The sequence below is a fragment of the Protopterus annectens genome, chromosome 8.part0 (assembly GCF_019279795.1).
Source record: "Protopterus annectens isolate FY-2018-M chromosome 8.part0, PAN1.0, whole genome shotgun sequence".
Classification (NCBI taxonomy): domain Eukaryota; kingdom Metazoa; phylum Chordata; order Ceratodontiformes; family Protopteridae; genus Protopterus; species Protopterus annectens.
Window position 1 is genome coordinate 1,032,126,563 of NC_056741.1, and position 16,714 is coordinate 1,032,143,276.

General features: G+C 39.4%; 1 protein-coding gene across 1 annotated transcript in view; it reads right to left on the reverse strand.

The window, feature by feature from the left end:
• LOC122808394 (phosphatidylinositol 4-phosphate 5-kinase type-1 alpha-like) overlaps positions 1-16,714 on the reverse strand; it is a 795,187-nt gene that overhangs the window by 548,065 nt on the left and 230,408 nt on the right. Inside the window, exons 6-7 of the mRNA XM_044079360.1 lie at positions 8,688-8,772; positions 1,368-1,526 (exon numbers count right to left, since the gene is read on the reverse strand). Of these exons, the coding sequence (XP_043935295.1) occupies positions 1,368-1,526; positions 8,688-8,772 (244 nt within the window). The remainder of the gene's footprint in view (positions 1-1,367; positions 1,527-8,687; positions 8,773-16,714) is intronic.

Here is a 16,714-nt window from a genome sequence, read left to right on the forward strand (position 1 = left end):
ATAACTGCTAAGAGAAGCTTCAGCTAGAACGAGTGTCAGGACAGAACTAAATTTATACTGTAGATAGAGTATGCTCTCCATTATTAAAGATGCTGAGGGCCATGGAGGCAAGCCTTCTGTGAAAATTAATAAAACTTTCTGTGACTGATCACAGTAGCACTCAGAGATGAAGCTACTGGTAGGAACCACTTCCATGGGTGCGTTCTAAGCAATATACAGCAATCTCTCCAAAATAAAAGAATGATAACTAAAGAGTGATGTAGTCTCCTGTAAGATGTTATGTTAATCTGTCTACATCTACTGAAGTTACATTAACCAATTAGTATGAAACCTGCCTACCCTCCTGCTCTTTCCTTTCCTTACAGCACAAGCACAAGTTTCAGGGAAGCTCATAACTGCATCGTTACCCGTTCCTTTTCTGTTAAAATATGTACAGCAGTGAAACTGTACAAACATGACATTTCATTCTGGTAAGCATAAAATACAGAGACTTCTTCAGAGCAAACATTTGTACAACTCCTGTTAGCCTGTTTAATATATATAGTAAATTACAATACAGACTAACTGAAAGTTTTCTTGACGTGTAAACACCTTTTTTTCACCTTAACTTGAAAACTCATTTATGTTGATCAGAACTTCAGTCATACCCAGTTCCTTATCCACCCCAACATCTAGGAAGCACTGTATGGAGTAGGGTGTAGCAAGGCCTGAAGTGGCTGTAATTATGCTGGCCAATAAAGTCTCATTCTTTAGACACTCAATGGCACAACCACCAACAGATAATGGGCCTTGTCTCAATGCACACTCACATCCAGTGTGCACATGCAGCAGCCACTTCCAGTGAGGGCAGAATTCTAAAAAAACTCTACTCTGGCAACCCAGTCCAATCTTGTAGCTTCAAAAAAACATTAAGTGTGGGTCACCAGCCCTGTATCTGTTAAATGGGTCAAGCATTTTTAAAGTTTTCAGTCTGAACTTATGGGTAAATACAATTTGTGACCATTCTACACAGTAATTATCAAGCACGAAAAACACAAAGATTAAATATTACAAAGTCAGGATTAGAGGGATATACAAGAATTTGAGGGGTAACCTGGAACTGGCTAAAGAGAAACAAATATAATACAATCAGCATTACAGTAAGCAGGTTACCTTTACTACCCTTATTTAGGTATCTCAAAGTTCAGCAACTGAACTCGCCTACACATTTAAAATGGCTTTATGAACTAGACTGTGCTGTTGCCTAAAAGTGTAGAACACATTACCCCTCTTTTAAGTCTTAGATCAATGCAAAAGAACATAATCAAAATCCTAAACATGCCATCATACTTTGAGAAAAACGGCCTGAACAGCCTACCAAAACCTACCTTGTTCCACCTCTGCTTCTGTTGTTATATGTACCACTGAAGTTTGCGCTTTACTCTCCCCTACTGACTGGAACTGAGGTGGCTGCACTCCACTGCCAGGAGGAATTCGACGGGTTCCACTCATGCCACTTCTGCTCTTTTTAGACGGCGATGGTTTTACTATTTAGTTAAAATTTAGTGAAATGAGAGAGATCAGCTGATATACTCAGGATGTAATCTATTCAAATTTACTATCATCTTACTCCATATTCAAACAGAAATGCCTGATCAGATCTAAACCACAGCCTAAAACTATTTTCATGTTGTATCTGAACACTTCACAGGGTTGAATGGTTATTACCACACACTACAGATGCATGACTAAGTACAGAATGCAATCTCTTCACTTAAAATATAAACAAAACATCCAACAGGCCAACCAATGCTGTAGAAAGTGTCTACTTCAATTCCGTTTTTAAAAGCAAAAATATCATTTATTCCAAGAGGTAAGCGCTTTCATGGTGAAACCACCACTTCATCAGACCATAACAAAAAACAATGCTTCACAAAACATATATATGCACTCCAATTAATTCAAGTGGACCAATAACAAGCTTCAGTTCATATACCATTCTTAAAGACATACAGACTTAAAATACAGCATTACCAATACTCTATAAATAGAATCGCATAAATATTATGTCGATCATTGCAATAAAAACTGTAGGAATAAAAATTTCATCTTTCATCTTTGCAAATAGTATAGAAACTAAAATACTATAAAAAACATATAATAGATAGTATAGTTATGCCAATAAAATTTATATACCTGCCTAAAATTAAACTATTTCGGAAGTTTCCTATTCTTTAAGATGGGTCTTATAGGGATTCTGTCATTTAGTCCCTTTCCCCCTATCAACTTTTAATCTGATGATCCATCTTGTTTCTGTATGATTGGATACGTCTCCGCCTTTCTCATTCTCCCATATTTCCTCTACAGCTAAGAATCTAAAATTATGTAGATGTCCTTCCTGATTAACATGCTTGGCCAATGCATTGGTAAGGGTCCCCTTCCTAATATTATTTATATGTTCCCTTATCCTACATCTAAATTTTCTGTTCGTTTTTCCCACATAATATGCGGAGCAGGCATTGCATATTGCCAAATAAATTGTTTGTTGAATTACAGTACGCTGTCACCTGAAAGGACATTATACGTCCTGTATCAGGATGACTAAAACTGTTGGTGGTATCTATATAACAACACTGATTACATCTATTACAAGTACTAGTACCTTTCCTATTGTCATTTTTCCTCATTATTTCCCTGGGATAACATAACATCCTTTTTATTGTTTTTCTATTTTTAAAAAGGAAGTTCGGTTTATCGCCCACTATATTCCTAAGTTCATTGTCCAATACCAAAATAGGCCAGTGTTTCCTAATTATATCAATCACTGTATGTGTGTTCCTAGTGTAATATGTCAGTACTCGTACACCTGTGCTCTCCTTACTCCTTTCTGGAACTATTTCATCTGAAGTTGTTTTGCATGAGAAATAGGGTTTACCTATATTCATTCTCCATTCACTAGCCCCATGTAATATTCCTTCCGTATATGAATCATTATAACCCCTTTGTTGTAGCCTTTCCTTTAATTCAACGAGCTCACATTCAAATTCATCATCTTTAGCAGTTAACCTTGATGTTCGTAGGGTCTGCCCCTTGACCACATTTCTGAAAGCATGTTGGGGATGCATGCTACCTCTATGCAAAATCGCATTTCTGTGACCATCTTTTCTATATATCTTAGTTGGAAAATCACAATCCACATTACATATTATCTTGACATCTAGAAAATCCAAATTTTCTCTGCATGGAAACAGATATATACTATGAGATACGGTACGCCAGGGTACTAATCATGACCCCATATCTCAGTCTTTTCTTCCCAGATGTCAGAAGACCCAAAAATAAGGAAGTCCATACCCTTCCCCAAAAACATTGTACAATATATACTATATATACAAAAATATAAGCATGTAAACTCACCTACACAACCACCCCTAAACACAGAGGGGAAGAGGAGGGTATTGACTGCAGCAATGGTAATCCTAACATCTACATTTATGGTAGGTACAAAACTGTACTATGTTCTTTCCTTCATTGCTGCAGTCCTGACTATTGGGTAGAATCCCAAAGCAGAGGTAAGGGAGGCTGGCAAATATAAAGAAGCAGGAGCTGACAACATGCCTTGCAAGACAGCTGTGGCAAAACCAGCCCTAGACTTAGAGTAGATAGGAAGGTGATAATGCTTAGAGAAAGTATGCACTGAACTCCAAGTAGCTGCTTCCAAAATATCCTTAGTTGCCACCCCCCTTAGAAATGCGTTGAAGTGGCAGTAGCCCTAGTGGAATGAGGCCTAATCCCAGCTGGAATCTCCTTGCCATGATGGGAATAACAAAATGCAATGCAAAACCAATCCACCAAGAAATAGTTTGTTTTGACACAGGGTTGCCCTGTTAACTCAAAGCAAAAGAAACAAACAACTGCTGAGACTGCCTAAAATCCTTAGTCCTGCTTAAATAATAACGCAATTGCCTGTGTACATCTAAAGTGTGCAAAATCTTTTCCCTTTATTTTGGGGATCTGCATAAAAGTAGGCAAATGAATAGTTTGGTTTAAAGCCACACTAGAAACCACCTTAGGCATAAAGGAAGGATTAACGTAATGATACCCTATCCTTATGGAAAATCAAAAGGGCTCTACTGCCATAAGGGCCACATTTCTGAAACTGGACCCTTCTTGCAGAAGTAATAGCCAACAGAAAAGCAGTCTTCCATGACAAGTATTTCAATTCAGCAGTAGCTGCAGGCTCAAAAGGTTGTAGAGTAAGTTTTTCCAACACAAAATTGAGATCCCAAGCAGGAGTAGGAGTTCTACAGGTTTATATTCTTTGCCCCTCTAAGAAACTGCTTGAACAAAGGATGCAAAACAATGGGTGGTCACAATCATGGTGGTGAGTGCTGCAACATGAATCTTGGCCAGAAGAGAAGGACGAGCCTTTCGTCCAATAACTCAGTAGATATTGAAGAGCCACCTCAAGTGAAACAAAACCTCAAGTTTTTGCTGTGCTCCAAAATAAAATCCTCTTCCACAGTGATACACTTTCCTTGTACTAGATCTTCTAACTATAATCATTCAAAACTTGTTGAGGAAGTTGGACATAACTGTGTTTCTTCTGAATATGCCAGGCTGTTAGATGGAGAAGAGTGAAAGCTTGACATTGAGCAAGATGACCGTCCTTCTGAGATAACGGATGAGATCCAAAGGTAAAGAAGGCCATGGAAGCCTTCCTTACCGAACTCCTTAGTGGTGGAGTACCAGTGTTGTCGGGGCCAATCTGGAGCTATCAAAAATCATCCTTAGCTTGTCTTGTCTGACCTTTATAGTACATTTGAAAGAAGTAGTAGAGGTGAAAAGGCATACACATGAAAGTTTTTGGAAGTGAAAGACAGAGCATCGAGTTTGGAAGCTGTGTGATGAAACCCTTTGTGCAAAACTTTGGCAGCTGGTGGTTTAGTGGAGAAGCGAACAGATCTATGTCTGGAGTTCCCCATGACACTGTCAATTTCTGAAATACATGAAGATCCAGTTTCCACATTGGGGATCCATGATTTGTCTGCTTAACACATCTGCTAAGGAGTTCTGTGCTCCTGGCAGAAACCTTGCCTGAAGAGTTAGCAAGTTTAACGCAGTCTCCCATAAAATCATTGCTTGCCTGCATAGAGGATAAGAATGTGTTCCCCATTGCTTAGTTGATGTACCACATGACAGTTGTGTTGTCTGTTAGAATCAACACCTGCCCTGGAAGAAGTAACTCCTTGAAAGCCATTAATGCAAACTGGACTGCTAACATCTCCTTCATGTTGATATGTAGATGCTGTAGTCTGGCAGGCCACTTGTCTTGTATCCACTTTCCATTTAGATGAGCTCCCAAGCAATGTCCGAGGCATCTGTCGTTAAATCTGACTCGCCTCTGGGATCACAGAGAGTCCCTTGTTTAGGTGACATTCCTGAGCCCACCACAGAATTCCTTTTGAAGGCAAGGTATTATTTGAATGACAGTGTCCAAATCCTGGCAGTGCTGTGTCCATACATTTGAGATACCATTGCAGCTTCCTCATATGCAGTTTGGCATTGGGAAGCACCAGAATACAAGATGCCATGAACCCTAATGCTTGAAGGACTGTCCTTGCAGTCAGCACGGACTGATGAGATAGTTGATGGAAGTAAAGTGAAATTCTTTTGTTTGGCCGGGGTTAAAAGGGCCATCTGGGCGGCTGTATTCAGTCTCACACCCAGAAAGCACATGTCTTGAGAGGGTACTAGACTGGACTTTATTTCGCTCACAGAATACCCTAGGCATCTTAGCACTGCTATAACATATTCCAGATGCTGTAGAAGGTCTTCCTTTCTTGAGCCAGAATCAGGCAGTCGTCCAAGTAAGGATAGATTTGAATTCCTTGAAGGATTAAGCTATCACTGAGCCAGAACCTTTGTGAATACTTGATAGAAAAGCCAAAGGGCAATGCAGAGAACTGATAATGAGAATTTCCAGTTCGAAACCGCAGATACTTCCTGCAACTTAGCCTTATAGGCACATGAAGGTAAGCTTCCTTGAGATCTAAAGTTACCATCCAGTGATCTTTGCCCAGCAGAGGTAAAAGCTGTTGTAACGTCAACATCTTGTACTTGGGAATGTCCAGATAAGTGTTGAGGATAGATAAATCCAAAATTGGTCTCCACGTGTTCCCCTTCTTTGGTACTAGGAACAGGCGAGAATAAAATCCTAGGCCCCTTTCTGAAACAGGGACTGGCTGAATGGCCCCTATCTGGAGTAACTGAGAAACTTGCTTGTGAGCCTCTTTTCTTTGTGGAGGAGGAACATGTGGCATGCCTTTGAAAGGGGGCATTGTATGGAAATAAAATCTGTACCCGTGGTGAATGATATCCAACACCCATCTGTCTTGAGTAATTAAATCCCAATTTTCTTTGAAAAGAGACAGTCTTCCTCCCAAAGGAGCTGCCAGACGAGAACCCACTGGCAGCTGAAAAGGCAGGTCATTGGGTCTGTTTACGAAAGGACTGACCCCTGCCCTCACCAGAAGTCTGAGCAGGTGAACTCCCTGATCTAGGCCTAAAAGAACCTTGAGCCCTGCCCCTACCACGTCTAGACCTACCCCTAGACTGGGAATCATAAGCAGGATATGTCCACCCCTTAGCAGGCCAATTTCTACTAAACTTGGAGGCTGCACCTGCAAAAATCTTTAACAGTTTGCATAGACTTAGCTTTGTCCTCCATTTTCTTTAAAACTGCTTCCACAGAACCAAACAACACATCAGACTGTAAAGGAGCATCCAAAATCCTTGTCTTAACATGCTCAGCTAAATTCTGATCCTTTAACCAGGCATGCCTCGAAGAACAGAACTAGTGGCAGCCACCCTCGAGGAGGCTTGTACAGCATCAAAACCACATTGCAAAGAATGCTTACCCACTTGTTCAGACACATGAACCAAATCCAGCAACTCTTTACACTCAATACCTTCCGCCAAAGCATCCACCTTAGATTTCAATTGTGAAAGGAGATAATTTTGATATTTTAGCATGTGAAACTGACAATTCAACGCCTCATGGCGAGAGTGGAAGAAGTATACACTTTCTTTCCCCAGGTATCCAAAGCCCTTGCCTCTTTATCAGAGGGAACAGGATTTTTAAGCAGAGAAGGGCCTTTTAAAACCTTTAGGCCCCTGAGAAACAGTTTCTGGGTCCGCCCTAGGACTCTTAAACAAATACTTATGAGCTTCGGCACCCTATAATACCTATCAGGTTTAACAGGAGCAGGAGGCAAAGAATCAGGGTTCAGGGAAGCCTCTGCAAAAACATCTTCAAACACATTCAACACAGGACGAAAAGCTAAGGGCCTATGCTTGGGTAAACACAAGAATTCCCTAAGCCTTTTCCTGTTATCAGAGTAATCCTGGCCTTCCCATTTAAAATGCTCCCTCATGGAATGCAGAGTCTCTGAAAATGAAAATCCTCAGGAGGAGAAGCTGAAGGAGTGGGAAACATCCACATCAGAATCAGAATAAGGAGGATACTCCTGCAAGTCTTCCAGAAGACTCGAAGCCTTGAACACTGTTCAAAACTATCAAACTCCGTTCCACCCTAGGCCTCTTATCAGGGGGGCATAGAACCTCTAATCATAGTAATCAAATCTTCTGCCATTTTAAGCATATGTTTCTTAGGTACAGAACCAAATGCTAGGAGAAGCCCCACTGAAGCTAAACTTGGCCTACCTCTAAAAGAAGTTTTTGGGAACAGAAGGAGAGGCTCTAACTACCTTGGGAAGAGAGGGAAGAACAGTTACCTGAGAAGCCCCTCAGCCTGGCCTACCTCCTGAGAGGCACATCCTGTAACAGTAAAGTTTCTGCCTGAGACTCCATGGAAACTCCTGGCAAAACCTCTGGCTCCACTGAGTTCTAAAGAACCGACGTCCGGGACTGCCGGTTCATCAACCCTAGGCTTCACTGTTTTGTCCTTGCGCCTTGATGAAGCGGGGGCCCGGGGCATCCGACGGCATTTTTATAATTCAACGCTTCCCAAACACTAACCTGGCACAGTCTAACCTCCTCTTAATAGGGTTTTTTTAGGCAGGTATATAAATTTTACTGGCATAACTATACTATCTATTATATGTTTTTATAGTATTTTCGTTTCTATACTATTTGCAAAGATGAAAGATGACATTTTTATTCCTACAGTTTTTTATTGCAATGATCGACATATTTATGTGATTCTGTTTATAGAGTATTGGTAATTCTGTATTTTAAGTATGTATGTCTTTAAGAATGGTATATGAACTGAAGCTTAATGGTCCATTTGAATTAATTGTAGAGTGCATATATATATATATATATATATATATATATATATATATATATATATATATATATGTTTTGTGAAGCATTGTTTTTTGTTATGGTCTGATGAAGTGGTGGTCTCACCATGAAAGCACTTACCTCTTGGAATAAATGATATTTTTGCTTTTAAAAACGGAATTGAAGTCGTGACTTCCTAAAGCATTGGTTGGCCTGTTGGATGTTTTGTGATATATTTCTGAATTATTTTACCAGCAGTTCATTTATCCTAGCAGCATCTTGTTTGGTGTTATCTTCACTTAAAATGGCTGACAAGCAACACAGTTACTGAGAAAATGTCTAACAGAAAATGCAATAGCTTAAACTATTAGCCATAACAGCATCATTATCAGCATACTTACATGGTATTTTTCTGAAAACTTTGTTACACATAAACGTCTGAAATCTTTCAGCATAGAAACCAGGTCTGTGAACAGAAACAGTGTCCTGCATTGGGGGGAAAAAAAAAGGAAAAACATAAGATCTTTGACCATAGCAGTGTGTGTGTGTGTGTGTGTGTGTGTGTGTGTGTGTATATATATATATATATATATATATATATATATATATATATGTATATATCTTTCTACCTTTATCTAAACATGTATACACATACACACACACAAAAAGAGGTACTGAAGAATATAAAGAGAATACTTGTGTTAGAAAAAAAATCAACAAAATATATTAATTGTGCAAGTAATTCATCATATTAATCCCAGCAGCTAAATTACTTCATTTCTGTTCATCAATTAATACTTAATGGTTACAGTTGGGGTCCCTTTAAGGGAAATTCACAGCTGATCCAAAATTCTCAAGTGGTGTGTCATTGCCCTTCTCTATCGGACCAGAATGACTGCTAGAGATGACAAAATGATTAATGCAGCAGAATATCCCTTTCTAGAGTGGTATGAAAATTTTACTAACACCTTGCTCATGCCAGTAATATAATGGTTTCTCTAGCTCTGCAAACCATTTAATCTAGCAGGCATGCTTATCTGCAGGGAAATAATTTTGCTGTTTTTGAGCCTGAGGCTTTGCATTCTTTTAACCCTCATTTTTACTTGCTGACAACTGCCTTGCATCAAGAGTTCTCATTTCTTTTTCTGATCTGGAGCTCTAATATACCACGCGACCAAGGCCAAAGACACCAGTTTAGTTTATTTTTCTGATATTCCTACGATGTATGTTTTACAGAGAAAGCTGCCATCAGTGGCTCATTGGCTGTATGCATATTTTACTCATACCAAAAGTACATTAAATGCTCCTCTTGTCACCATCTAACTAATCCTACAACTAGGTCACTGAACACAACGGGTTTTGCTTCTGTCTGCAGTTGATTTGCTCATTGATTTGATCACTTACCTGCCTTGGCTCGACATCTGTCAACCTCACTTCACTCTCAGTTTTGCGCTCAAAACTGTCTGCCTTTACCTAGTAGTTTTTTGGCTTGTTCGGCCAACTAAAAGTCTACTGCACTCAACCTATTTGACCAATTTCTGTACTGGGAAATTTGCACTCAGCTTGCTCACTTCAACTTCATGGGACTTTTTTCACATGGCACACCATTCTTCATTTAATGCTCTGACGTTTACAGCCAACATTCTGCCGCATCAAATACTTAGGACTTGATCTGCTTCTACTTCACTCCATGTAGTTATTATGGTGGTTTCCGATTTTGCTAATGAATACTACTGGGTATGCCTGTGCAAACTCCTTTTTTTATGTGAGCTAGCAGAGACTACTTTGTCAAGGTTCAGCTGCAATCCATTTCCCAGTCAGTCTTCTTATGGACTGATGCTTAAAAGTTGTTCTGCTGGACTCAGATCTGCCATTTACTTCACATTTCATTCAGATATGATTTCATTAATTCTGAAATTCTACCAGTGCATGACTGACTCTGTCCAATGATTTACAAGTGTACCCATCCAATTTTTCATTATATCTCCTCCTTTAAGCTGCAATGACTTCACTCTGGTCTTTAGCCAATATTATTACACCTTACTATCTTTTTCAGTTTCCTGTTCATATGCTTTAATGGTACCCACTGATATTTTTACCAGCATCTTCACAAAGATTTACATTTAATAGTTGCCACTCAGTTCAAATGCAAATGTATACAGGCAAATTTACTTCACAAATTTACTGCTCTAGGATTTGTTTTAGCATTTTTCAAATGTTACTGTCTTCTGTGTATAATTTTCTAACTTTGGTCAAGATAGACTTTTTTCCTCCTTTACTAACCATTTCCTGAACTTAACCTTGGTTTAGTGCATTTTATATCCTATCTCAATTAACAATTTACAATTATTTCTACAATTTTACTCCCAATTGTACTGACTTTTATGGTTTACTTATCCTTTTACTAGTAATACTGTATAACATACCATACCTTCTAGCTTTCCACCCTTTCAGGTATCTCCCCAAGAAGACATTTTCTGCACGTTAGAAACACAGCACCCTCAAACTTCCAGCCATTCTGTCATCATCATCTATAACACTTCTAAGAATGTGTTCACATACAGACTATCAGCTACCAGGTAGAGAATAAGTTACTTCCCTCAACAGAACAAGGCTGTAGGCAAAGCGGGTCTATATTAAATAAGCGAATGCTTAAAAAAAGCAAGCGCTTATTCATTAACCCTAGTTCAGCGAACGGTGAAAATGCCGAACACTCGGAACAGCAATTTTTTTCCCCAGGGAAAAAAGTTCCACAAAAAAAAAAATAAATAAAAAAAAACCTTAACACAGAAGCCCACCCCCCCCCCTACTTAAATATACCAACTCCAAGATCACACCACAGTGGAGGAAACGGAAAACTCCCGAAACCAGCCAAGTGATTTTTTTTCCCTGAGAAAAAATTTGTTGTTTCGAATGTTCGGGATTTTCAGCATTCGCTGAAATAGGGTCGATGAATCAGCATTCGCGGATTCAATACAGACCCGGCAAAGCCACAGCACAGAATTAGCATTACTTAACTTTCATAAATTAATAAGACAAAATCAAGATGAAATGGTTGAAACTCTTTAAAAGACATGTTCAAAGCATTTGATACAGTTTCACACCATACTGTTTACTTACTCCAAATTTATGTGGCTCTTCAATAGCCGCACAGCTAACTGGACAATATTCATGGCAGAGGATATTCATCTCAATCCAGGTCCCATTCAAATAACCCCAGACCTCACTATACTAGCCCCCGCATATCCCAAAACAGCAACAAGCTACCTCTCCAACCACCTAGGACTTAAAATACTACACAGAAAATAGTCTCTAACAAATTCATAAAAGTTCATGCCTGTATAACCCATTACTCCTGACATCTTCATAGCCACATAGACCTGGCTAAAGCTAATCACCAAAGATAGAAAAATACTCCCATGAGGTTATAATATACTCAATACTAAACAGAGCCAACAAAACATGTACAGCTGTTTTCTACAGAAATGTTTTAGATATCATCACTTACCAATGATACTGTACCCACTTTCATCAGTGCTGAACTTTTCATCGCACTCCTCAAACTGAATACTTCACAAATATCTAACCATCATGGGTCTGTACATACCATCTGGTAACATTCCCGTCCTGGAAAAGATCCTCTCCACAAGACTGGAAACCATCTTGCTAGTATACATTAAGTTAGACTGGCAAAATATATCACTAGAAAACCCAACAAATTCAATTTAGCTATACTGCTTCTCTCAGATAAGACTCCAACTAGAATTAACAAAACTACATCTAAAAGAATCTATCCCACACTAAATTTTAACACCCACCCCAAACAATGATGCCACAAGTGGCACCTTACCCAATAGCCTAAGCAACCACCAGCTAAGCTACATAATCAGCCACCCTAAACAGCTCAACAATGTTCATCACAGTAACAGTCAGAAATCTCAGTAACTTCAATAAAGAAACATTTTCTTCCAGCCTGCTCTGCATCAGCCAGGCTCCACTTAAAACTCTTCCCCTTGATGAAGCAGAACACACATTTAATACAATATTTCTAAATATCCAGGCAAAGCAAGCAACATTAAGAACCAAAAAAGGTAAAAACAAACCAACCATTTGGTTAACTAAAAACATAAAAGCAAATCATGCAACTTGGAGATAAAGCCTGAAAAGTCTCAAACATCCCTGCAACAATACAGGCAGTTGACAGAAACAAAGCATAAAACAGAAAAAAGGCTAAATAGCAACACCCAAAATTCAAACAATCCAAAAAAATATATGGAAATCAAATTTACTCAGTCCTGGAAAATCAACCCAACACAGGTAATAGCCAATAACTCAAAGAATTACTTCAAAGTTTAACTTACATTTTATAACTATATTAATCTCCCTTCTACAAAACAAAATTATTACAAACCAGCCATCCGACCCCAATCACTGAAACCACAAAAAACCTTCACACTCACTCCAGGTCAAACATCTACAATTAAAAAATAACCACTGCCTCTTACCACCTTCCATCTAAATACCTCAAACTTGCTGCAGATAAGTCCTGAATATCCAGTCTAGGTTTGAATAAACCACTCTGTCCATGAAAAGTATGCCCCCACATTATAGAAAAAAAAAACCTATGTAATACAGCTCCATAAAGGTGGTTCATCAACAGAGCTCACAAACTATAGGTCAATTTCCATTTGCTCACCCGTATCCAAAATCTTATAAAGACGTAATCACTCTCAACTTACTATTTATTTATTTATTTATTTACATTTGTTGACTGGACGCAGGTCCATTTTCAGTGGAGGCTCAGGGAGAAAAGCTCCACAAATTAAAATATTACAGACATAGTTACAGATGAAGAATCCTAGCAATTAAAATATTACAAACATAGTTACAGATGAAGAACATAGTACATTCAGTAGATAACTAGCATATGTTCTATCCATGAAGTCATAGCAGATATTAACAATTGTTACAATAAGAGGTTACTGCCATATAATAAGTAGATAGGCATGGAAGTATCAGAGCTTGCTGTAATCAAAGGTAGTTAGTGGGGTGGAAGAGAGGTAGAGGGTAGATGGAGTGGGAGAAGTTAGAGGGGAGAGTTACAAGGGCATAGCCAGCATGTTTTTAGATGAGCTTTAAGTAAAGCTTTGAAGTGGGTGCATGATGGTAGAGAGATTATTGTAGGGGGGAGGGTGTTCCATAATTTGGCTATAAGGCTGGAGAATAGTGCTTCTCCAGCAGTGTTATTGACTCTAGTAACCTGTAATTGATTTTTGTTGCTGGTTCGTAGAGGTCTGTTGGTTAGATAGGGTTGGAGTAGATACTGGAGGGATGTGACCTTTAGAAGATGGTTAACCAGTTTGTGGGCGAGTGCGAGTTGATACCATTGAAGGAGGTGAGGGAGTTCTAGCCAATCTAGTTCAGTAAGGAGAGACAGTGGTGACTGTGGTAGGATGTCCTGGTGGCGAATTTGGCGATTTTGTTATAGCAGGTCTCAAGTTTATTTAGATCGCATTGCCTTATGTTGGTATATATTGGAGAGGCATAAAGTAGGGCAGAGATAAGGTGCGAATTTGCAACTGAAATCCTAGCTGCTTTGGTGAGGAGTTGCTAATTTCTGTATAAGGCTCCTAGTTTTTGGTGGACATTGTTTATGCTCATCGACATGTGAATGTCAAATTTAAGATTGTTGTCTATTTCAACTCCTAGCAATTTGGTGTGATCTGTTGGGTGGGATAGTGGTGTTGTCTTTTGCTGTGATGTTAAAGTGAGTTGTTTTGAGTATGTTTGGTGGGTTTGAAGTTGAGGAGTTTAGTTTTGTTTGGGTTGAGTATTAACTGGGCATCGGATAGCCAAGTTTCAACAGAGGAAAAGGCATCCTGTATGACCTTTTGCAGTTCGGGTAGGGACTGGGCTGAGCAGATGATGGTTGAGTCATCTGCATATTGTATGAGTGTGCCATGTTTGGTGGCAGAAGCTAGATTAATGGTGAAAATAGAGAAGAGTAGGGGTCCAAGGATGGATCCTTGGGGAACACCAATAGAGACAGGTAGTTGGGGAGATGTGTCATTTTGCCATACAACAGATTGCTGGCGGTCAGACAGGTAACTCTGAAACCAGTTGGTGACTGATTGAGAAAAGGATAGGTTATGGAGTACAGAGAGGAGGAGTTTGTGTGGGACAATGTCAAATGCTTTAGATAGGTCTAGGAAAGTAGCAGAGGAGAGATGGCCATTCTTTTTATGGTGAAGGATAGTGTTAGTAAGAGAGTACGGCAGTGGTGGTGCTATGGTTTGGTTGGAAACCATGTTGAGTATTAGAAAGGAGTTTGTTAATAAGGAGGTAGTCTGAGATTTGAGAGCGAATGCATCTCTCTAGTATTTTGGAGACTGGAGATAGAATTGCTATGGGGTGGTAGTGGATTAGTTCTGTGGAGGGGCCGCCTTTGTGAAGGGGAATGATGTGTGATACTTTCCATAGTATAGGGAAGTAGCATTCTGACAGAGATCGGTTAATCAAGATGAATACTGGGTAGGCTAGGGCGTCAGCTGCAATTTGTAGGAATTTACTTGGGAGGTTGTGTCTACTGCTAATTTAAGTTTAGTTAAGAGTTTTCTGATGTTGGAGGTAGGAATGGGAGAAAATGAGATGTGTGTGGAGAGATTACTGGGTGAAGGTGTGGGGTGCAGGGGAGGGAAGATTGTGTTGTCTAGCTAGTGATAGTACGGTTTGTGTGAAGTGTGTGTTGAATGAGGTAGCAATATTTTCTGAGGAGTGAGGAATGTTAGGTGTAAGGGTATTGATTTTACATGGGTGGAGGATGGAGGTCCAGAATTGTTTGGGGTTGTGTTGTGAGGAGTTGAGGGCAGACTGGTAGTATTGGATTTTGTCCTCCTTTATTAGTTTTTTGACTATTGCGTAGTTCTAGGAATTTCTGTCTAGCTGAGTGGGTTTTGGTTTTGCGCCAGTGTTCCCAGGCTTTATCTCGGTTTTTCATTTCTGACCTAGTATATATATTATTTCTCAAAACCTCCTCCCTTTCTTACAGTTTTGTCTCAGACCCAATCACAGTGCAACCACTCGCCTTCTAAATTCACTTATTTAATAAATCACACCAGTTATTTAGGTCTTCTAACCTCAGCCCTTTTCCTGGATCTATCCAAGTCATTTGACAAAGTCACTCAAATTTTCCTAACTAAAATCTCTTTTAATCGATTATTACCCTCCTCAGGTAACTGGCTTCTTAGTTACCTCATTAATAGGTCCCCATCCAGTGAAAAGGGAAGATGATTAATCCTCTTTCCTTCCTATATCCATTGGAGTCCCACAAGGCTCCTCTCTAGGACCATTACTGTTTAACTTATCAACACCCTAAAGACAGCAGCCAGAGACCACCCAAGTACAATACATGCCAATGACTCCAATCTATGTGCTGCTAGGACACTACCCATGCTCCACTCACTGACCCAGAAAATTCTTATCCTCCAGAGATGCTTGGCTCAACAACTTCTAACTTCTCCCGAATCCACAGAAAAAACATTACTACTGTTCACCATCAACATACTCTCCTCCCAATATGTGCAGGTAGGATTGCGTTGATATGGTTTGTTTTATAAATGTATGACTGCCTATGTCATAAGTAACCGAATAAAGAAGTTTTTTGCTTTATAAAAACATTCTCTACTTCCAAAAAACGACCTTGAATATACGGTCATGCAACAAGACCAATACAGAATTGGTATCCCACATTAAACTACTAGGTGTGATCACAGACTAACAACTGAAATTTGATGTCCACATTCAGCAAACCATAACAATGAAGTACCAAAAGTTAGGCTGCCTCTAGAGTAAAACGCTACCTTACTGACTCTGCTAGACAAAACATATCCACTTCTTTTCTACTCCCCAACCTATTTTATACCTCTCCTATCCTAATCAAACTCAACCCCCATCAGACAAACTAGAACAATGCTACAATAAAGTATTGTAAATAAATAATAATAATATAATTTATTGTAATAAAGTAAATAAAGTTGGGCGGCGCAGTGGTGCAGCGGTTAATGCTGTTGCCTCACAGCAAGAGGTTCTCCGGTTCGATTCTCAGCTGGGGTGCCTTCTGTGTGGAGTTTGCATGTTCTCCCTGTGTTCGCATGGGTTTCCTCCAGGTACTCCGGTTTCCTCCTACATTCTAAAGACATGCTTCTGGAGCATTTCTCCCTGGGCCTCCGCTGAAAACAGGATCTGTAGAACCTAGTCGGACTTTCCCGGTCAACAAATGTTAAATAAAAAAAAAAAATAAAAAAAGTAGCCAAATTTGCAACAATATGTATCACATCAGTGCCTCTCTCTAAACTAAACTGGCTCAAACTAAATTCTTTACTGTACTCAGAATAAAGTACAACCTTCAAACTACTGAGTTACCCTGAAA